We start from the raw sequence: 22,391 nt of genomic DNA, 5'->3' as shown, positions 1-22,391 counted from the left end.
TGTACAGTCCGTGTGTCCCCGGTGCTGTTGTGTACAGTCCGGGTGTTCCTGGTCCTGTTGTGTACAGTCCGTGTGTCCCCGGTCCTGTTGTGTACAGTCCGTGTGTTCCCGGTCCTGTTGTGTACAGTCCGTGTGTTCCCGGTCCTGGTTTGTACAGTCCCCGTGGTCCCGGTCCTGGTTTGTACAGTCCCTGTGTTCCCAGTCCTGTTGTGTACAGTCCGTGTGTTACCGGTCCTCTTGTGTACAGTCCGTTTGTTCCCGGTCCTTGTTTGTACAGTCCCTGTGTTCCTGGTCCTGTTGTGTACAGTCCGTGTGTTCCCGGTCCTGTTTTGTACAGTCTGTCTGTTCCCGGTCCTATTGTGTGCAGTCCGTGTGTCCCCGGTCCTGTTGTGTACAGTCCGTGTGTCCCCGGTCCTGTTGTGTACAGTCCGTGTGTCCCCGGTCCTGTTGTGTACAGTCCGTGTGTCCCCGGTCCTGTTGTGTACAGTCCGTGTGTTCCCCGGTCCTGTTGTGTACAGTCCGTGTGTTCCCCTGTCCTGTTGTGTACAGTCAGTGTGTTCCTGGTCCTGTTTTGTACAGTGTGTGTGGTCCCGGTCCTGTTGTGTACAGTCCGTGTGTTCCCCGGTCCTGTTGTGTATAGTCCATGTGTTCCCGGTTCTGGTGTGTCCCCGGTCCTGTTGTGTACAGTCCGTGTGTCCCCGGTCCTGTTGTGTACAGTCCGTGTGTTCCCGGTCCTGTTTTGTACAGTCCGTGTCCCCCGGTCCTATTGTGTACTGTCCGTGTGTTCCCGGTCCTGTTGTGTACAGTCCCTGTGTTCCCGGTCCTGGTTTGTACAGTCCGTGTGTTCCTGGTCCTGTTGTGTGCAGTCCGTGTGTTCCCGGTCCTGTTGTGTACAGTCTGTGTCCTCGGTCCTGTTGTGTACAGTCCGTGTGTTCCCGGTCCTGTTTTGTACAGTCCCTGTGTTCCCGGGCCTGTTGTGTACAGTCCGTGTGTTCCCGGTCCTGTTGTGTACAGTCCGTGTGTTCCCGGTCCTGGTTTGTACAGTCCCTGTGTTCCCGGTCCTGGTTTGTACAGTCCCTGTGTTCCCAGTCCTGTTGTGTACAGTCCGTGTGTTACCGGTCCTGTTGTGTACAGTCCGTGTGTTCCCGGTCCTGGTTTGTACAGTCCCTGTGTTCCCGGTCCTGGTTTGTACAGTCCCAGTGTTCCCGGTCCTGTTGTGTACAGTCTGTGTGTTCCCGGTCCTGTTGTGTACAGTCCGTGTGTTCCCGGTCCTGGTTTGTACAGTCCCTGTGTTCCCAGTACTGTTGTGTACAGTCCGTGTGTTACCGGTCCTCTTGTGTACAGTCCGTTTGTTCCCGGTCCTGGTTTGTACAGTCCCTGTGTTCCTGGTCCTGTTGTGTACAGTCCGTGTGTTCCCGGTCCTGTTTTGTACAGTCCGTCTGCTCCCGGTCCTATTGTGTACAGTCCGTGTGTCCCCGGTCCTGTTGTGTACAGTCCGTGTGTCCCCGGTCCTGTTGTGTACAGTCTGTGTGTTCCCGGTCCTGTTTTGTACAGTCTATGTGTGTTCCCGGTCCTGTTTTGTACAGTCCGTGTATCCCCGGTTCTGTTTTGTACAGTCAGTGTGTCCCCGGTCCTGTTGTGTACAGTCCGTGTGTTCCCGGTCCTGTTGTGTACAGTCCGTGTGTTCCCGGTCCTGTTTTGTACAGTCCGTGTGTTCCCGGTCCTGTTGGGTACAGTCCGTGTGTTCCCGGTCCTGGTTTGTACAGTCCCTGTGTTCCCGGTCCTGTTGTGTACAGTCCGTGTGTTCCCGGTCCTGTTGTGTACAGACCGTGTTTTCCCGGTCCTGTTGTGTACAGTCCGTGTGTCCCCGGTCCTGTTGTGTACAGTCCGTGTGTTCCCGGTCCTGTTGTGTACAGTCCGTGTGCCCCCGGTCCTGTTTTGTACATTCCGTGTGTTCCCGGTCCTGGTGTGTACAGTCCGTGGGTTCCCGGTCCTGTTTTGTACACACCGTGTGTTCCCGGTCCTGTTTTGTACAGTCTGTGTGTTCCCGGTCCTGTTTTGTACAGTCTGTGTGTTCCCGGTCCTGTTTTGTACAGTCTATGTGTGTTCCCGGTCCTGTTTTGCACAGTCCGTGTATCCCCGGTTCTGTTTTGTACAGTCCGTGTGTCCCCGGTCCTGTTGTGTACAGTCCGTGTGTTCCCGGTCCTGTTGTGTACAGTCCGTGTGTTCCCGGTCCTGTTTTGTACAGTCCGTGTGTTCCCGGTCCTGTTGGGTACAGTCCGTGTGTTCCCGGTCCTGGTTTGTACAGTCCCTGTGTTCCCGGTCCTGTTGTGTACAGTTCGTGTGTCCCCGGTCCTGTTGTGTACAGTCCGTGTGTTCCCGGTCCTGTTGTGTACAGTCCGTGTGTCCCCGGTCCTGTTGTGTACAGTCTGTGTGTCCCCGGTCCTGTTGTGTACAGTCCGTGTGTCCCCGGTCCTGTTGTGTACAGTCCGTGTGTCCCCGGTCCTGTTTTGTACATTCTGTGTGTTCCCGGTCCTGGTGTGTACAGTCCGTGGGTTCGCGGTCCTGTTTTGTACACACCGTGTGTTCCCGGTCCTGTTTTGTACAGTCTGTGTGTTCCCGGTCCTGTTTTGTACAGTCTCTGTGTTCCCGGTCCTGTTTTGTACAGTCTATGTGTGTTCCCGGTCCTGTTTTGTACAGTCCGTGTATCCCCGGTTCTGTTTTGTACAGTCCGTGTGTCCCCGGTCCTGTTGTGTACAGTCCGTGTGTTCCCGGTCCTGTTGTGTACAGTCCGTGTGTTCCCGGTCCTGTTTTGTACAGTCCGTGTGTTCCCGGTCCTGTTGTGTACAGTCCGTGTGTTCCCGGTCCTGTTTTGTACAGTCCGTGTCCCCCGGTCCTATTGTGTACTGTCCGTGTGTTCCCGGTCCTGTTGTGTACAGTCCCTGTGTTCCCGGTCCTGGTTTGTACAGTCCGTGTGTTCCTGGTCCTGTTGTGTGCAGTCCGTGTGTTCCCGGTCCTGTTGTGTACAGTCTGTGTCCTCGGTCCTGTTGTGTACAGTCCGTGTGTTCCCGGTCCTGTTTTGTACAGTCCCTGTGTTCCCGGGCCTGTTGTGTACAGTCCGTGTGTTCCCGGTCCTGTTGTGTACAGTCCGTGTGTTCCCGGTCCTGGTTTGTACAGTCCCTGTGTTCCCGGTCCTGGTTTGTACAGTCCCTGTGTTCCCAGTCCTGTTGTGTACAGTCCGTGTGTTACCGGTCCTGTTGTGTACAGTCCGTGTGTTCCCGGTCCTGGTTTGTACAGTCCCTGTGTTCCCGGTCCTGGTTTGTACAGTCCCAGTGTTCCCGGTCCTGTTGTGTACAGTCTGTGTGTTCCCGGTCCTGTTGTGTACAGTCCGTGTGTTCCCGGTCCTGGTTTGTACAGTCCCTGTGTTCCCAGTACTGTTGTGTACAGTCCGTGTGTTACCGGTCCTCTTGTGTACAGTCCGTTTGTTCCCGGTCCTGGTTTGTACAGTCCCTGTGTTCCTGGTCCTGTTGTGTACAGTCCGTGTGTTCCCGGTCCTGTTTTGTACAGTCCGTCTGCTCCCGGTCCTATTGTGTACAGTCCGTGTGTCCCCGGTCCTGTTGTGTACAGTCCGTGTGTCCCCGGTCCTGTTGTGTACAGTCTGTGTGTTCCCGGTCCTGTTTTGTACAGTCTATGTGTGTTCCCGGTCCTGTTTTGTACAGTCCGTGTATCCCCGGTTCTGTTTTGTACAGTCAGTGTGTCCCCGGTCCTGTTGTGTACAGTCCGTGTGTTCCCGGTCCTGTTGTGTACAGTCCGTGTGTTCCCGGTCCTGTTTTGTACAGTCCGTGTGTTCCCGGTCCTGTTGGGTACAGTCCGTGTGTTCCCGGTCCTGGTTTGTACAGTCCCTGTGTTCCCGGTCCTGTTGTGTACAGTCCGTGTGTTCCCGGTCCTGTTGTGTACAGACCGTGTTTTCCCGGTCCTGTTGTGTACAGTCCGTGTGTCCCCGGTCCTGTTGTGTACAGTCCGTGTGTTCCCGGTCCTGTTGTGTACAGTCCGTGTGCCCCCGGTCCTGTTTTGTACATTCCGTGTGTTCCCGGTCCTGGTGTGTACAGTCCGTGGGTTCCCGGTCCTGTTTTGTACACACCGTGTGTTCCCGGTCCTGTTTTGTACAGTCTGTGTGTTCCCGGTCCTGTTTTGTACAGTCTGTGTGTTCCCGGTCCTGTTTTGTACAGTCTATGTGTGTTCCCGGTCCTGTTTTGCACAGTCCGTGTATCCCCGGTTCTGTTTTGTACAGTCCGTGTGTCCCCGGTCCTGTTGTGTACAGTCCGTGTGTTCCCGGTCCTGTTGTGTACAGTCCGTGTGTTCCCGGTCCTGTTTTGTACAGTCCGTGTGTTCCCGGTCCTGTTGGGTACAGTCCGTGTGTTCCCGGTCCTGGTTTGTACAGTCCCTGTGTTCCCGGTCCTGTTGTGTACAGTTCGTGTGTCCCCGGTCCTGTTGTGTACAGTCCGTGTGTCCCCGGTCCTGTTGTGTACAGTCCGTGTGTCCCCGGTCCTGTTGTGTACAGTCTGTGTGTCCCCGGTCCTGTTGTGTACAGTCCGTGTGTCCCCGGTCCTGTTGTGTACAGTCCGTGTGTCCCCGGTCCTGTTTTGTACATTCTGTGTGTTCCCGGTCCTGGTGTGTACAGTCCGTGGGTTCGCGGTCCTGTTTTGTACACACCGTGTGTTCCCGGTCCTGTTTTGTACAGTCTGTGTGTTCCCGGTCCTGTTTTGTACAGTCTCTGTGTTCCCGGTCCTGTTTTGTACAGTCTATGTGTGTTCCCGGTCCTGTTTTGTACAGTCCGTGTATCCCCGGTTCTGTTTTGTACAGTCCGTGTGTCCCCGGTCCTGTTGTGTACAGTCCGTGTGTTCCCGGTCCTGTTGTGTACAGTCCGTGTGTTCCCGGTCCTGTTTTGTACAGTCCGTGTGTTCCCGGTCCTGTTGGGTACAGTCCGTGTGTCCCCGGTCCTGTTGTGTACAGTCCGTGTGTCCCCGGTCCTGTTGTGTACAGTCCGTATGTCCCCGGTCCTATTGTGTACTGTCCGTGTGTTCCCGGTCCTGTTGTGTACAGTCCCTGCGTTCCCGGTCCAGGTTTGTAGAGTCCGTGTGTTCCCGGTCCTGTTGTGTGCAGTCCGTGTGTTCCCGGTCCTGTTGTGTACAGTCTGTGTCCCCAGTCCTGTTGTGTACAATCCGTGTGTTCCCGGTCCTGTTGTGTACAGTCCGTGTGTTCCCGGTCCTGTTGTGTACAGTCCGTGTGTTCCCGGTCCTGTTGTGTACAGTCCATGTGTTCCCGGTCCTGGTTTGCACAGTCCCTGTGTTCCCGGTCCTTTTGTGGACAGTCCGTGTGTTCCTGGTCCTGTTTTGTACAGTCCGTGTGTCCCCGGTCCTGTTGTGTACAGTCCGTGTGTCCCGGTGCTGTTGTGCACAGTCTGTGTGTTCCCCGGTCCTGTTGTGTACACTCCGTGTGTTCCCGGTCCTGTTGTGTACATTCCGTGTGTTCCCAGTCCTGTTTTGTACAATCCGTGTGTTCCCGGTCCTGTTGTGTACACTCCGTGTGTTCCCCGTCCTGTTGTGTACATTCCGTGTGTTTCCGGTCCTGTTTTGTACAGTCCGTGTGTCCCCGGTCCTGTTGTGTACAGTCCGTGTGTTCCCGGTCCTGTTGTGTACAGACCGTGTGTTCCCGGTCCTGTTGTGTACAGTCCGTGTGTCCCCGGTCCTGTTGTGTACAGTCCGTGTGTTCCCGGTCCTGTTGTGTACAGTCCGTGTGTCCCCGGTCCTGTTTTGTACATTCCGTGTGTTCCCGGTCCTGGTGTGTACAGTCCGTGGGTTCCCGGTCCTGTTTTGTACACACCGTGTGTTCCCGGTCCTGTTTTGTACAGTCTGTGTGTTCCCGGTCCTGTTTTGTACAGTCTGTGTGTTCCCGGTCCTGTTTTGTACAGTCTATGTGTGTTCCCGGTCCTGTTTTGTACAGTCCGTGTATCCCCGGTTCTGTTTTGTACAGTCCGTGTGTCCCCGGTCCTGTTGTGTACAGTCCGTGTGTTCCCGGTCCTGTTGTGTACAGTCCGTGTGTTCCCGGTCCTGTTTTGTACAGTCCGTGTGTTCCCGGTCCTGTTGGGTACAGTCCGTGTGTTCCCGGTCCTGGTTTGTACAGTCCCTGTGTTCCCGGTCCTGTTGTGTACAGTCCGTGTGTCCCCGGTCCTGTTGTGTACAGTCCGTGTGTCCCCGGTCCTGTTGTGTACAGTCCGTGTGTCCCCGGTCCTGTTGTGTACAGTCTGTGTGTCCCCGGTCCTGTTGTGTACAGTCCGTGTGTCCCCGGTCCTGTTGTGTACAGTCCGTGTGTCCCCGGTCCTGTTGTGTACAGTCCGGGTGTTCCCGGTCCTGTTGTGTACAGTCCGTGTGTCCCCGGTCCTGTTGTGTACAGTCCGTGTGTGCCCGGTCCTGTTGTGTTCAGTCCGTGTGTTCCCGGTCGTGTTGTGTACAGTCCGTGTGTTCCCGGTCCTGTTGTGTACAGTCCGTCTGTTCCCGGTCCTGTTGTGTACGGTCCGTGTGTCCCCGGTCCTGTTGTGTACGGTTCGTGTGTCCCCGGTCCTGTTGTGTACGGTCCGTGTGTTCCTCGGTCCTGTTTTGTACAGTCTGTCTGTTCCCGGTCCTATTGTGTACAGTCCGTGTGTTCCCGGTCGTGTTGTGTACAGGCCGTGTGTTCCCGGTCCTGTTGTGTACAGTCCGTGTGTTCCCGGTCCTGTTGTGTACAGGCCGTGTGTTCCCGGTCCTGTTGTGTACAGTCCGTGTGTCCCCGGTCCTGTTGTGTACAGTCCGTGTGTCCCCGGTCCTGTTGTGTACAGTCCGTGTGTCCCCGGTCCTGTTGTGTACAGTCCGTGTGTCGCCGGTCCTGTTGTGTACAGTCCGTGTGTCCCCGGTCCTGTTGTGTACAGTCCGTGTGTCCCCGGTCCTGTTGTGTACTGTCCGTGTGTTCCCGGTCCTGTTGTGTACAGTCCCTGCGTTCCCGGTCCAGGTTTGTAGAGTCCGTGTGTTCCCGGTCCTGTTGTGTGCAGTCCGTGTGTTCCCGGTCCTGTTGTGTACAGTCTGCGTCCCCGGTCCTGTTGTGTACAATCCGTGTGTTCCCGGTCCTGTTGTGTACAGTCCGTGTGTTCCCGGTCCTGTTGTGTACAGTCCGTGTGTTCCCGGTCCTGTTGTGTACAGTCCATGTGTTCCCGGTCCTGGTTTGCACAGTCCCTGTGTTCCCGGTCCTTTTGTGGACAGTCCGTGTGTTCCTGGTCCTGTTTTGTACAGTCCGTGTGTCCCCGGTCCTGTTGTGTACAGTCCATGTGTCCCGGTCCTGTTGTGTACAGTCCGTGTGTTCCCCGGTCCTGTTGTGTACACTCCGTGTGTTCCCGGTCCTGTTGTGTACATTCCGTGTGTTCCCAGTCCTGTTTTGTACAATCCGTGTGTTCCCGGTCCTGTTGTGTACATTCCGTGTGTTTCCCCGGTCCTGTTTTGTACAGTCCGTGTGTTCCCGGTCCTGTTTTGTACAGTCCGTGTGTCCCCGGTCCTGTTGTGTACAGTCCGTGTGTTCCCGGTCCTGTTGTGTACAGACCGTGTGTTCCCGGTCCTGTTGTGTACAGTCCGTGTCTCCCCGGTCCTGTTGTGTACAGTCCGTGTGTTCCCGGTGCTGTTGTGTACAGTCCGTGTGTCCCCGGTCCTGTTTTGTACATTCCGTGTGTTCCCGGTCCTGGTGTGTACAGTCCTTGGGTTCCCGGTCCTGTTTTGTACACACCGTGTGTTCCCGGTCCTGTTTTGTACAGTCTGTGTGTTCCCGGTCCTGTTTTGTACAGTCTATGTGTGTTCCCGGTCCTGTTTTGTAGAGTCCGTGTATCCCCGGTTCTGTTTTGTACAGTCCGTGTGTCCCCGGTCCTGTTGTGTACAGTCCGTGTGTTCCCGGTCCTGTTGTGTACAGTCCGTGTGTCCCCGGTCCTGTTTTGTACATTCCGTGTGTTCCCGGTCCTGGTGTGTACAGTCCTTGGGTTCCCGGTCCTGTTTTGTACACACCGTGTGTTCCCGGTCCTGTTTTGTACAGTCTGTGTGTTCCCGGTCCTGTTTTGTACAGTCTATGTGTGTTCCCGGTCCTGTTTTGTAGAGTCCGTGTATCCCCGGTTCTGTTTTGTACAGTCCGTGTGTCCCCGGTCCTGTTGTGTACAGTCCGTGTGTTCCCGGTCCTGTTGTGTACAGTCCGTGTGTTCCCGGTCCTGTTTTGTACAGTCCGTGTGTTCCCGGTCCTGTTGGGTACAGTCCGTGTGTTCCTGGTCCTGGTTTGTACAGTCCCTGTGTTCCCGGTCCTGTTGTGTACAGTCCGTGTGTTCCCGGTCCTGTTGTGTACAGTCCGTGTGTTCCCGGTCCTGTTTTGTACAGTCCGTGTGTTCCCGGTCCTGTTGTGTACAGTCCGTGTGTTCCCGGTCCTGTTGTGTACAGTCTGTGTGTCCCCGGTCCTGTTGTGTACAGTCCGTGTGTCCCCGGTCCTGTTGTGTACAGTCCGTGTGTCCCCGGTCCTGTTGTGTACAGTCCGGGTGTTCCCGGTCCTGTTGTGTACAGTCCGTGTGTCCCCGGTCCTGTTGTGTACAGTCCGTGTGTGCCCGGTCCTGTTGTGTTCAGTCCGTGTGTTCCCGGTCGTGTTGTGTACAGTCCGTGTGTTCCCGGTCCTGTTGTGTACAGTCCGTCTGTTCCCGGTCCTGTTGTGTACGGTCCGTGTGTCCCCGGTCCTGTTGTGTAGGGTTCGTGTGTCCCCGGTCCTGTTGTGTACGGTCCGTGTGTTCCTCGGTCCTGTTTTGTACAGTCTGTCTGTTCCCGGTCCTATTGTGTACAGTCCGTGTGTTCCCGGTCCTGTTGTGTACAGGCCGTGTGTTCCCGGTCCTGTTGTGTACAGTCCGTGTGTTCCCGGTCCTGTTGTGTACAGGCCGTGTGTTCCCGGTCCTGTTGTGTACAGTCCGTGTGTCCCCGGTCCTGTTGTGTACAGTCCGTGTGTCCCCGGTCCTGTTGTGTACAGTCCGTGTGTCGCCGGTCCTGTTGTGTACAGTCCGTGTGTCCCCGGTCCTGTTGTGTACAGTCCGTGTGTCCCCGGTCCTGTTGTGTACTGTCCGTGTGTTCCCGGTCCTGTTGTGTACAGTCCCTGCGTTCCCGGTCCAGGTTTGTAGAGTCCGTGTGTTCCCGGTCCTGTTGTGTGCAGTCCGTGTGTTCCCGGTCCTGTTGTGTACAGTCTGTGTCCCCGGTCCTGTTGTGTACAATCCGTGTGTTCCCGGTCCTGTTGTGTACAGTCCGTGTGTTCCCGGTCCTGTTGTGTACAGTCCGTGTGTTCCCGGTCCTGTTGTGTACAGTCCATGTGTTCCCGGTCCTGGTTTGCACAGTCCCTGTGTTCCCGGTCCTTTTGTGGACAGTCCGTGTGTTCCTGGTCCTGTTTTGTACAGTCCGTGTGTCCCCGGTCCTGTTGTGTACAGTCCGTGTGTCCCGGTCCTGTTGTGTACAGTCCGTGTGTTCCCCGGTCCTGTTGTGTACACTCCGTGTGTTCCCGGTCCTGTTGTGTACATTCCGTGTGTTCCCAGTCCTGTTTTGTACAATCCGTGTGTTCCCGGTCCTGTTGTGTACATTCCGTGTGTTTCCCCGGTCCTGTTTTGTACAGTCCGTGTGTTCCCGGTCCTGTTTTGTACAGTCCGTGTGTCCCCGGTCCTGTTGTGTACAGTCCGTGTGTTCCCGGTCCTGTTGTGTACAGACCGTGTGTTCCCGGTCCTGTTGTGTACAGTCCGTGTCTCCCCGGTCCTGTTGTGTACAGTCCGTGTGTTCCCGGTGCTGTTGTGTACAGTCCGTGTGTCCCCGGTCCTGTTTTGTACATTCCGTGTGTTCCCGGTCCTGGTGTGTACAGTCCTTGGGTTCCCGGTCCTGTTTTGTACACACCGTGTGTTCCCGGTCCTGTTTTGTACAGTCTGTGTGTTCCCGGTCCTGTTTTGTACAGTCTATGTGTGTTCCCGGTCCTGTTTTGTACAGTCCGTGTATCCCCGGTTCTGTTTTGTACAGTCCGTGTGTCCCCGGTCCTGTTGTGTACAGTCCGTGTGTTCCCGGTCCTGTTGTGTACAGTCCGTGTGTTCCCGGTCCTGTTTTGTACAGTCCGTGTGTTCCCGGTCCTGTTGGGTACAGTCCGTGTGTTCCTGGTCCTGGTTTGTACAGTCCCTGTGTTCCCGGTCCTGTTGTGTACAGTCCGTGTGTCCCCGGTCCTGTTGTGTACAGTCCGTGTGTCCCCGGTCCTGTTGTGTACAGTCCGTGTGTCCCCGGTCCTGTTGTGTACAGTCCGTGTGTCCCCGGTCCTGTTGTGTACAGTCCGTGTGTCCCCGGTCCTGTTGTGTACAGTCCGGGTGTTCCCGGTCCTGTTGTGTACAGTCCGTGTGTCCCCGGTCCTGTTGTGTACAGTCCGTGTGTGCCCGGTCCTGTTGTGTTCAGTCCGTGTGTTCCCGGTCGTGTTGTGTACAGTCCGTGTGTTCCCGGTCCTGTTGTGTACAGTCCGTGTGTCCCCGGTCCTGTTGTGTACAGTCCGTCTGTTACCGGTCCTGTTGTGTACAGTCCGTGTGTCCCCGGTCCTGTTGTGTACGGTTCGTGTGTCCCCGGTCCTGTTGTGTACGGTCCGTGTGTTCCTCGGTCCTGTTTTGTACAGTCTGTCTGTTCCCGGTCCTATTGTGTACAGTCCGTGTGTTCCCGGTCCTGTTGTGTACAGGCCGTGTGTTCCCGGTCCTGTTGTGTACAGTCCGTGTGTTCCCGGTCCTGTTGTGTACAGGCCGTGTGTTCCCGGTCCTGTTGTGTACAGTCCGTGTGTCCCCGGTCCTGTTGTGTACAGTCCGTGTGTCCCCGGTCCTGTTGTGTACAGTCCGTGTGTCGCCGGTCCTGTTGTGTACAGTTCGTGTGTCCCCGGTCCTGTTGTGTACATTCCGTGTGTTCCCGGTCCTGTTGTGTACAGTCCGTGTGTTCCCGGTCCTGTTGTGTACAGTCCGTGTGTCCCCGGTCCTGTTGTGTACAGTCCGTGTGTCCCCGGTCCTGTTGTGTACAGTCCGTGTGTCCCCGGTCCTGTTGTGTACCGTCCGTGTGTCGCCGGTCCTGTTGTGTACAGTCCGTGTGTCCCCGGTCCTGTTGTGTACATTGCGTGTGTTCCCGGTCCTGTTGTGTACAGTCCGTGTGTTCCCGGTCCTGTTGTGTACAGTCCGTGTGTTCCCGGTCCTGTTGTGTACAGTCCGTGTGTTCCCGGTCCTGTTGTGTACAGTCCGTGTGTTCCCGGTCCTGTTGTGTACAGTCCGTGTGTTCCCGGTCCTGTTGTGTACAGTACGTGTGTTCCCGGTCCTGTTGTGTACAGTCCGTGTGTTCCTGGTCCTGTTGTGTACAGTCCGTGTGTCCCCGGTCCTGTTGTGTACAGTCCGTGTGTTCCCGGTCCTGTTGTGTACAGTCCGTGTGTTCCCGGTCCTGTTGTGTACAGTCCGTGTGTTCCCGGTCCTGTTGTGTACAGTCCGTGTGTTCCCGGTCCTGTTGTGTACAGTCCGTGTGTTCCCGGTCCTGTTGTGTACAGTCCGTGTGTTCCCGGTCCTGTTGTGTACAGTCCGTGTGTTCCCGGTCCTGTTGTGTACAGTCCGTGTGTTCCCGGTCCTGTTGTGTACAGTCCGTGTGTTCCCGGTCCTGTTGTGTACAGTCCGTGTGTTCCCGGTCCTGTTGTGTACAGTCCGTGTGTTCCCGGTCCTGTTGTGTACAGTCCGTGTGTCCCCGGTCCTGTTGTGTACAGTCCGTGTGTTCCCGGTCCTGTTGTGTACAGTCCGTGTGTTCCTGGTCCTGTTGTGTACAGTCCGTGTGTTCCCGGTCTTGTTGTGTACAGTCCGTGTGTTCCCGGTCCTGTTGTGTACAGTCCGTGTGTTCCTGGTCCTGTTGTGTACAGTCCGTGTGTTCCCGGTCTTGTTGTGTACAGTCCGTGTGTTCCCGGTCCTGTTGTGTACAGTCCGTGTGTTCCTGGTCCTGTTGTGTACAGTCCGTGTGTTCCCGGTCTTGTTGTGTACAGTCCGTGTGTTCCCGGTCCTGTTGTGTACAGTCCGTGTGTTCCTGGTCCTGTTGTGTACAGTCCGTGTGTTCCCGGTCTTGTTGTGTACAGTCCCTGTGTTCTGATAACCTTTTTGCGAGACTTTATTGAATTTCCTTTTTGTCTTGTGCAGGACCAAATGTCCCCCCCTCCGCTGCCGACCATGAGCCCGGTTGGAATGGATGGCCCCCAGGATCAGTACGCCGATGGAGCCTCAGGTAGATGTTGTGCTCTTCTTAACAGCGGTTGGATTCCCTACCCCCTCAGGGGCGGGATTGCTAGACTGTGCGATGGAATGAATCGATGGATTTACGAGTCTGTGAGCTCAGATGATGCAGAAAGCTAGGAAAGGGAGTCGGCAGAAGAACCCCGCAGTCCCCCCCCCCCCCCCCCCCCCACCCCCCCACCCCCTGCCCTCCTGTCCCTCCACTCCCACCCCCTGACACTGAGCTATCGAGTGAAGAGATTCTGGCATCAGAAGATCTCCCATTTCCGTAAATCAGACCCAGACTGGCTGTTGCGAAGAGTCTCTCGCTTTCACCCCCTCTTTGTCTCATTCTGCAGTCCGGCACATCGTGACTGACCCCTCAACTTGACTGAGTTTGTTAATCTCTTGTTTCCCTGTCCTCTCACCCCACCCCACTCAGTCCATTCACTACCCACTGCCTGGCAGCGTTCCTGGCTGAATTACTTTGTCCCAAATACAGTGCTTGTGCATCCGTTATGAATTGCGAAGTGTACATGTGGAGGATGGAATTCCAAGTTACTGGCTGATCAGCTGGACATTCCCAATCAATCTGCAATTTACAGGCACCGCTGCTCAAATAAATCTCCGACCTTCACTTTGGGTCCGGCTGGCATGTTTAAGGTGTTAGCAAAGGCTTTCAGAGAGACTTCACCAGCAGCACTGCTTATTCTAATTCATTCATTAAGGAGACAGTAATTCATTAATGAGCAACGTTCACATCCAAAACTCATCAGGAACAGTTACAGCCATTAACCCAGAGAGTGACTGAGCTCATAGTGTGAGGTGACAGGGGTGGGGATCCAGTAACACGGGGACCGACTGGTGGGGATCCAGTAACACGGGGACCGACTGGTGGGGATCCAGTAACACGGGGACCGACTGGTGGGGATCCAGTAACACGGGGACCGACTGGTGGGGATCCAGTAACACGGGGACCGACTGGTGGGGATCCAGTAACACGGGGACCGACTGGTGGGGATCCAGTAACACGGGGACCGACTGGTGAGGATCCAGTAACACGGGGACCGACTGGTGGGGATCCAGTAACACGGGGACCGACTGGTGGGGATCCAGTAACACGGGGACCGACTGGTGGGGATCCAGTAACACGGGGACCGACTGGTGGAGATCCAGTAACACGGGGACCGACTGGTGGAGATCCAGTAACACGGGGACCGACTGGTGGAGATCCAGTAACACGGGGACCGACTGGTGGAGATCCAGCAACACGGGGACCGACTGGTGGGGATCCAGCAACACGGGGACCGACTGATGGAGATCCAGTAACACGGGGACCGACTGATGGAGATCCAGTAACACGGGGACCGACTGATGGAGATCCAGTAACACGGGGACTGAATGTCTGCCCAATTCACGATCCTTTAAGAACATCTACAACAGGTCAGCAATGAACATGAAGCTGGAAGCAGGCAGGAGTTCTACGATCTGTATATCACTCAATGCCATGAGTGCATTGTGGAGGCAGCTTAGATGAAACCAGCCACAGTTGCTTAGAGAGGAACACAGCTGGGAAACCAGACATTGCCATGGAAGCAACAGACAGGTCAGAAAATTCAGCTTTAAAAGTTTAATCAAGACATAAGTGTGTAAATAAAGAGTCATCACAGAATGACTTGGGATGTTTCACTTTGATAAAGATGCTGGCCTAGAAATTGAGGTTGCGCTGCGCCGGGGCTTAACGCCGGAAATTTAGCGCCGGTGCTAAGTCGCGCTGTGCGCGCCAAAAATTCAGTAGCGCCGCGCCCAAACGGCTGCCGGCGCTACTGAAGGCTGTTTGCGCCTGAAAACTGGCGCTACGCGCCGCATTGCGGCGCTATTCCGGCGCTGCGGCGCCCGATGCGGTGCGGCAGGCTCGGGAAGTGCAGGCCTCCTCCTTCCGTTAAGGAGGAGCTGCCTGCACCCGGCCGCGGCCCGCGCAAATCTCTGCAAAAATGAGCCCGGCACCTCGGACAAGTGCCGGGCTTACATCTGTTCCGGGGGGGGTGGGGGAAGAAGTCCGGGGAGGGAGCTGCGGGCAGGCGGCCGGCGGGAAAGCGGCCGGCCGCCGCGCCTCCTTAAAGCGCCGGCGCAGACTCCGGCAACACCCGTTTGCTGGAGTCTTAGTTGCGGCTGCCACTGGCGAGGCGGCCGCAACTGAATTTCGGCTTGGGGCCGGGTTACCACGGCAACCGGGACGCTGCGCACACCGATGACGTCATCGGTGCCGGCGCAGCGCTACCGGTCTACCGCCGCGGAAGGGCCCCAGGCAATTTAGGAACCGGCGCCAATTGCAGCGCCAGGCCCTCTAGCGCCGCAAAATCGGTGCTAAGGGCACTGAATTTCTAGGCCGCTATGTAAATACTTGTTGTTGTTAACCAAGGAGCGAGAGAGTAATCGGAGACCGGGAGGGAGAGAGTAATCGGAGACCGGGAGGGAGAGAGTAATCGGAGACCGGGAGGGAGAGAGTAATCGGAGACCGGGAGGGAGAGAGTAATCGGAGACCGGGAGGGAGAGAGGAATCGGAGACCGGGAGGGAGAGAGTAATCGGAGACCGAGCGACAGAGTAATCGGAGACCGGGAGGGAGAGAGTAATCGGAGACCGGGAGGGAGAGAGTAATCGGAGACCGGGAGGGAGAGAGTAATCGGAGACCGGGAGAGAGAGAGTAATCGGAGACCGGGAGGGAGAGAGTAATTGGAGACCGGGAGGGAGAGAGTAATCGGAGACCGGGAGGGAGAGAGTAATCGGAGACCGGGAGGGAGAGTAATCGGAGACCGGGAGGGAGAGAGTAATCGGAGACCGGGAGGGAGAGAGTAATCGGAGACCGAGCGAGAGAGTAATCGGAGACCGGGAGGGAGAGAGTAATCGGAGACCGGGAGGGAGAGAGTAATCGGAGACCGGGAGGGAGAGAGTAATCGGAGACCGGGAGGGAGAGAGTAATCGGAGACCGGGAGGGAGAGAGTAATCGGAGACCGGGAGAGAGAGAGTAATCGGAGACCGGGAGGGAGAGAGTAATCGGAGACCGGGAGGGAGAGAGTAATCGGAGACCGAGTGAGAGAGTAATCGGAGACCGAGCGAGAGAGTAATCGGAGACCGAGCGAGAGAGTAATCGGAGACCGGGAGGGAGAGAGTAATCGGGGACGGGGAGGGAGAGAGTAATCGGAGACCGGGAGGGAGAGAGTAATCGGAGACCGGGAGGGAGAGAGTAATCGGAGACCGGGAGGGAGAGAGTAATCGGAGACCGGGAGGGAGAGAGTAATCGGAGACCGGGAGGGAGAGAGTAATCGGAGACCGGGAGCGAGAGAGTAATCGGAGACCGGGAGGGAGAGAGTAATCGGAGACCGGGAGGGAGAGAGTAATCGGAGACCGGTAGGGAGAGAGTAATCGGAGACCGAGCGAGAGAGTAATCGGAGACCGAGCGAGAGAGTAATCGGTGACAAGAAGAGATGGGGTTCAGTGGGACAGTTAATGTACTGGAGAGATGGGGTTCAGTGGGGGAGTTAATGTACTGGAGAGATGGGGTTCAGTGGGGGAGTTAATGTACTGCAGAGATGGGGTTCAGTGGGACAGTTAATGTACTGGAGAGATGGGGTTCAGTGGGGGAGTTAATGTACTGGAGAGATGGGGTTCAGTGGGACAGTTAATGTACTGGAGAGATGGGGTTCAGTGGGGGAGTTAATGTACTGGAGAGATGGGGTTCAGTGGGACAGTTAATGTACTGGAGAGATGGGGTTCAGTGGGGCAGTTAATGTACTGGAGAGATGGGGTTCAGTGGGGGAGTTAATGTACTGGAGAGATGGGGTTCAGTGGGGGAGTTAATGTACTGGAGAGATGGGGTTCAGTGGGACAGTTAATGTACTGGAGAGATGGGGTTCAGTGGGACAGTTAATGTACTGGAGAGATGGGGTTCAGTGGGACAATTAATGTACTGTAGAGATGGGGTTCAGTGGGACAGTTAATGTACTGGAGAGATGGGGTTCAGTAGGGGAGTTAATGTACTGGAGAGATGGGGTTCAGTGGGACAGTTAATGTACTGGAGAGATGGGGTTCAGTGGGGGAGTTAATGTACTGGAGAGATGGGGTTCAGTGGGACAGTTAATGTACTGGAGAGATGGGGTTCAGTGGGGCAGTTAATGTACTGGAGAGATGGGGTTCAGTGGGACAGTTAATGTACTGGAAAGATGGGGTTCAGTGGGACAGTTAATGTACTGGAGAGATGGGGTTCAGTGGGACAGTTAATGTACTGGAGAGATGGGGTTCAGTGGGACAGTTAATGCACTGGAGAGATGGGGTTCAGTGGGACAGTTAATGCGCTGGAGAGATGGGGTTCAGTGGGGGAGTTAATGTACTGGAGAGATGGGGTTCAGTGGGACAGTTAATGTACTGGAGAGATGGGGTTCAGTGGGGGAGTTAATGTACTGGAGAGATGGGGTTCAGTGGGGGTGTTAATGTACTGGAGAGATGGGGTTCAGTGGGACAGTTAATGTACTGGAGAGATGGGGTTCAGTGGGACAGTTAATGGACTGGAGAGATGGGGTTCAGAGGGACAGTTAATGTACTGGAGAGATGGGGTTCAGTGGGGGAGTTAATGTGCTGGAGAGATGGGGTTCAGTGGGTGAGTTAATGTACTGGAGAGATGGGGTTCAGGTTGGGAGTTAATGTACTGGAGAGATGGGGTTCAGTGGCGGAGTTAATGTACTGGAGAGATGGGGTTCAGTGGGACAGTTAATGTACTGGAGAGATGGGGTTCAGTGGGGGAGTTAATGCACTGGAGAGATGGGGTTCAGTGGGGGAGTTAATGTACTGGAGAGATGGGGTTCAGTGGGACAGTTAATGTACTGGAGAGATGGGGTTCAGTGGGACAGTTAATGGACTGGAGAGATGGGGTTCAGTGGGAGAGTTAATGTACTGGAGAAATGGGGTTCAGTGGGACAGTTAATGTACTGGAGAGATGGGGTTCAGTGGGGGAGTTAATGTACTGGAGAGATGGGGTTCAGTGGGGGAGTTAATGTACTGGAGAGATGGGGTTCAGTGGGACAGTTAATGTACTGGAGAGATGGGGTTCAGTGGGACAGTTAATGTACTGGAGAGATGGTGTTCAGTGGGACAGTTAATGTACTGGAGAGATGGGGTTCAGTGGGACAGTTAAGGTACTGGAGAGATGGGGTTCAGTGGGGGAGTTAATGTACTGGAGAGATGGGGTTCAGTGGGGGAGTTAATGTACTGGAGAGATGGGGTTCAGTGGGGGCATTAATGTACTGGAGAGATGGGGTTCAGTGGGACAGTTAATGTAGTGGAGAGATGGGGTTCAGTGGGGGAGTTAATGTACTGGAGAGATGGGGTTCAGTGGGACAGTTAATGTACTGGAGAGATGGGGTTCAGTGGGGGAGTTAATGTACTGGAGAGATGGGATTCAGTGGGACAGTTAATGTACTGGAGAGATGGGGTTCAGTGGGGGAGTTAATGTACTGGAGAGATGGGGTTCAGTGGGACAGTTAATGTACTGGAGAGATGGGGTTCAGTGGGACAGTTAATGTACTGGAGAGATGGGGTTCAGTGGGGGAGTTAATGTACTGGAGAGATGGGGTTCAGTGAGGCAGTTAATGTACTGGAGAGATGGGGTTCAGTGGGACAGTTAATGTACTGGAGAGATGGGGTTCAGTGGGGGAGTTAATATCCTGGAGAGATGGGGTTCAGTGGGGTAGTTAATGTACTGGAGAGATGGGTTCAGTGGGGGAGTTAATGTACTGGAGAGATGGGGTTCAGTGGGGGAGTTAATGTACTGGAGAGATGGGGTTCAGTGGGGGAGTTAATGTACTGGAGAGATGGGGTTCAGTGGGGGAGTTAATGTACTGGAGAGATGGGGTTCAGTGGGACAGTTAATGTACTGGAGAGATGGGGTTCAGTGGGACAGTTAATGTACTGGAGAGATGGGGTTCAGTGGGACAATTAATGTACTGTAGAGATGGGGCTCAGTGGGACAGTTAATGTACTGGAGAGATGGGGTTCAGTAGGGGAGTTAATGTACTGGAGAGATGGGGTTCAGTGGGACAGTTAATGTACTGGAGAGATGGGGTTCAGTGGGGGAGTTAATGTACTGGAGAGATGGGGTTCAGTGGGACAGTTAATGTACTGGAGAGATGGGGTTCAGTGGGGCAGTTAATGTACTGGAGAGATGGGGTTCAGTGGGACAGTTAATGTACTGGAAAGATGGGGTTCAGTGGGACAGTTAATGTACTGGAGAGATGGGGTTCAGTGGGACAGTTAATGTACTGGAGAGATGGGGTTCAGTGGGACAGTTAATGCACTGGAGAGATGGGGTTCAGTGGGACAGTTAATGCGCTGGAGAGATGGGGTTCAGTGGGGGAGTTAATGTACTGGAGAGATGGGGTTCAGTGGGACAGTTAATGTACTGGAGAGATGGGGTTCAGTGGGGGAGTTAATGTACTGGAGAGATGGGGTTCAGTGGGGGTGTTAATGTACTGGAGAGATGGGGTTCAGTGGGACAGTTAATGTACTGGAGAGATGGGGTTCAGTGGGACAGTTAATGGACTGGAGAGATGGGGTTCAGAGGGACAGTTAATGTACTGGAGAGATGGGGTTCAGTGGGGGAGTTAATGTGCTGGAGAGATGGGGTTCAGTGGGTGAGTTAATGTACTGGAGAGATGGGGTTCAGGTTGGGAGTTAATGTACTGGAGAGATGGGGTTCAGTGGCGGAGTTAATGTACTGGAGAGATGGGGTTCAGTGGGACAGTTAATGTACTGGAGAGATGGGGTTCAGTGGGGGAGTTAATGCACTGGAGAGATGGGGTTCAGTGGGGGAGTTAATGTACTGGAGAGATGGGGTTCAGTGGGACAGTTAATGTACTGGAGAGATGGGGTTCAGTGGGACAGTTAATGGACTGGAGAGATGGGGTTCAGTGGGAGAGTTAATGTACTGGAGAAATGGGGTTCAGTGGGACAGTTAATGTACTGGAGAGATGGGGTTCAGTGGGGGAGTTAATGTACTGGAGAGATGGGGTTCAGTGGGGGAGTTAATGTACTGGAGAGATGGGGTTCAGTGGGACAGTTAATGTACTGGAGAGATGGGGTTCAGTGGGACAGTTAATGTACTGGAGAGATGGTGTTCAGTGGGACAGTTAATGTACTGGAGAGATGGGGTTCAGTGGGACAGTTAAGGTACTGGAGAGATGGGGTTCAGTGGGGGAGTTAATGTACTGGAGAGATGGGGTTCAGTGGGGGAGTTAATGTACTGGAGAGATGGGGTTCAGTGGGGGCATTAATGTACTGGAGAGATGGGGTTCAGTGGGACAGTTAATGTAGTGGAGAGATGGGGTTCAGTGGGGGAGTTAATGTACTGGAGAGATGGGGTTCAGTGGGACAGTTAATGTACTGGAGAGATGGGGTTCAGTGGGGGAGTTAATGTACTGGAGAGATGGGATTCAGTGGGACAGTTAATGTACTGGAGAGATGGGGTTCAGTGGGGGAGTTAATGTACTGGAGAGATGGGGTTCAGTGGGACAGTTAATGTACTGGAGAGATGGGGTTCAGTGGGACAGTTAATGTACTGGAGAGATGGGGTTCAGTGGGGGAGTTAATGTACTGGAGAGATGGGGTTCAGTGAGGCAGTTAATGTACTGGAGAGATGGGGTTCAGTGGGACAGTTAATGTACTGGAGAGATGGGGTTCAGTGGGGGAGTTAATATCCTGGAGAGATGGGGTTCAGTGGGGTAGTTAATGTACTGGAGAGATGGGTTCAGTGGGGGAGTTAATGTACTGGAGAGATGGGGTTCAGTGGGGGAGTTAATGTACTGGAGAGATGGGGTTCAGTGGGACAGTTAATGTACTGGAGAGATGGGGTTCAGTGGGGGAGTTAATGTACTGGAGAGATGGGGTTCAGTGGGGTAGTTAATGTACTGGAGAGATGGGTTCAGTGGGGGAGATAATGCACTGGAGAGATGGAGTTCAGTGGGGGAGATAATGTACTGGAGAGATGGGGTTCAGTGGGGGAGTTAATGTACTGGAGAGATGGGCTTCAGTGGGACAGTTAATGTACTGGAGAGATGGGGTTCAGTGGGTCAGTTAATGTACTGGAGAGATGGGGTTCAGTGGGACAGTTAATGTACTGGAGAGATGGGGTTCAGTGGGGGAGTTAATGTACTGGAGAGATGGGGTTCAGTGGGACAGTTAATGTACTGGAGAGATGGGGTTCAGTGGGACAGTTAATGTACTGGAGAGATGGGATTCAGTGGGACAGTTAATGTAATGGAGAGATGGGGTTCAGTGGGACAGTTAATGTACTGGAGAGATGGGGTTCAGTGGGACAGTTAATGTACTGGAGAGATGGGTTTCAGTGGGAGAGTTAATGTACTGGAGAGATGGGGTTCAGTGGGACAGTTAATGTACTGGAGAGATGGGGTTCAGTGGGACAGTTAATGTACTGGAGAGATGGGGTTCAGTGGGACAGTTAATGTACTGGAGAGATGGGGTTCAGTGGGGCAGTTAATGTACTGGAGAGATGGGGTTCAGTGGGGGAGTTAATTTACTGGAGAGATGGGGTTCAGTGGGGGAGTTAATGTACTGGAGAGATGGGGTTCAGTGGGGGAGTTAATGTACTGGAGAGATGGGGTTCAGTGGGACAATTAATGTACTGGAGAGATGGGGTTCAGTGGGACAGTTAATGTACTGGAGAGATGGGGTTCAGTGGGGGAGTTAATGTACTGGAGAGATGGGGTTCAGTGGGGGAGTTAATGTACTGGAGAGATGGGGTTCAGTGGGACAGTTAATGTACTGGAGAGATGGGGTTCAGTGGGACAGTTAATGTACTGGAGAGATGGGGTTCAGTGGGACAGTTAATGTACTGGAGAGATGGGGTTCAGTGGGATAGTTAATGTACTGGAGAGATGGGGTTCAGTGGGACAGTTAATGTACTGGAGAGATGGGGTTCAGTGGGGCAGTTAATGTACTGGAGAGATGGGGTTCAGTGGGACAGTTAATGTACTGGAGAGATGGGGTTCAGTGGGACAGTTAATGTACTGGAGAGATGGGGTTCAGTGGGACAGTTAATGTACTGGAGAGATGGGGTTCAGTGGGACAGTTTTAGTACTGGAGAGATGGGGTTCAGTGGGACAGTTAATGTACTGGAGAGATGGGGTTCAGTGGGACAGTTAATGTACTGGAGAGATGGGGTTCAGTGGGACAGTTAATGTACTGGAGAGATGGGGTTCAGTGGAACAGTTAATGTACTGGAGAGATGGGGTTCAGTGGGACAGTTAATGTACTGGAGAGATGGGGTTCAGTGGGACAGTTAATGTACTGGAGAGATGGGGTTCAGTGGGACAGTTAATGTACTGGAGAGATGGGGTTCAGTGGGACAGTTAATGTACTGGAGAGATGGGGTTCAGTGGGGGAGTTAATGTACTGGAGAGATGGGGTTCAGTGGGGGAGTTAATGTACTGGAGAGATGGGGTTCAGTGGGGGCATTAATGTACTGGAGAGATGGGGTTCAGTGGGACAGTTGATGTAGTGGAGAGATGGGGTTCAGTGGGGGAGTTAATGTACTGGAGAGATGGGGTTCAGTGGGACAGTTAATGTACTGGAGAGATGGGGTTCAGTGGGGGAGTTAATGTACTGGAGAGATGGGATTCAGTGGGACAGTTAATGTACTGGAGAGATGGGGTTCAGTGGGACAGTTAATATACTGGAGAGATGGGGTTCAGTGGGGGAGTTAATGTACTGGAGAGATGGGGTTCAGTGGGGGAGTTAATATACTGGAGAGATGGGGTTCAGTGGGGGAGTTAATGTACTGGAGAGATGGGGTTCAGTGGGGGAGTTAATGTACTGGAGAGATGGGGTTCAGTGGGGGAGTTAATGTACTGGAGAGATGGGGTTCAGTGGGACAGTTAATGTACTGGAGAGATGGGGTTCAGTGGGGGAGTTAATGTACTGGAGAGATGGGGTTCAGTGGGACAGTTAATGTACTGGAGAGATGGGGTTCAGTGGGACAGTTAATGTACTGGAGAGATG

General features: G+C 54.3%; 1 protein-coding gene across 4 annotated transcripts in view; it reads left to right on the top strand.

The window, feature by feature from the left end:
• The window catches only part of mical3a (microtubule associated monooxygenase, calponin and LIM domain containing 3a), a 706,722-nt gene that overhangs the window by 404,741 nt on the left and 279,590 nt on the right, over positions 1 to 22,391 (top strand). For all 4 annotated transcript variants that reach the window (XM_086008561.1, XM_086008560.1, XM_086008562.1 and 1 more), the window contains one exon: positions 12,254 to 12,338. In XM_086008561.1, coding sequence (XP_085864687.1) covers positions 12,254 to 12,338 — 85 coding nt within the window. The remainder of the gene's footprint in view (positions 1 to 12,253; positions 12,339 to 22,391) is intronic.

The sequence above is a fragment of the Somniosus microcephalus genome, chromosome 16, assembly GCF_052327205.1.
Source record: "Somniosus microcephalus isolate GS21.2 chromosome 16, FLI_Smic_1.0, whole genome shotgun sequence".
Classification (NCBI taxonomy): Eukaryota; Metazoa; Chordata; class Chondrichthyes; order Squaliformes; family Somniosidae; genus Somniosus; species Somniosus microcephalus.
Note: the sequence above shows the minus strand (reverse complement) of the source record. Positions and strands in the feature narration are given on the sequence as shown.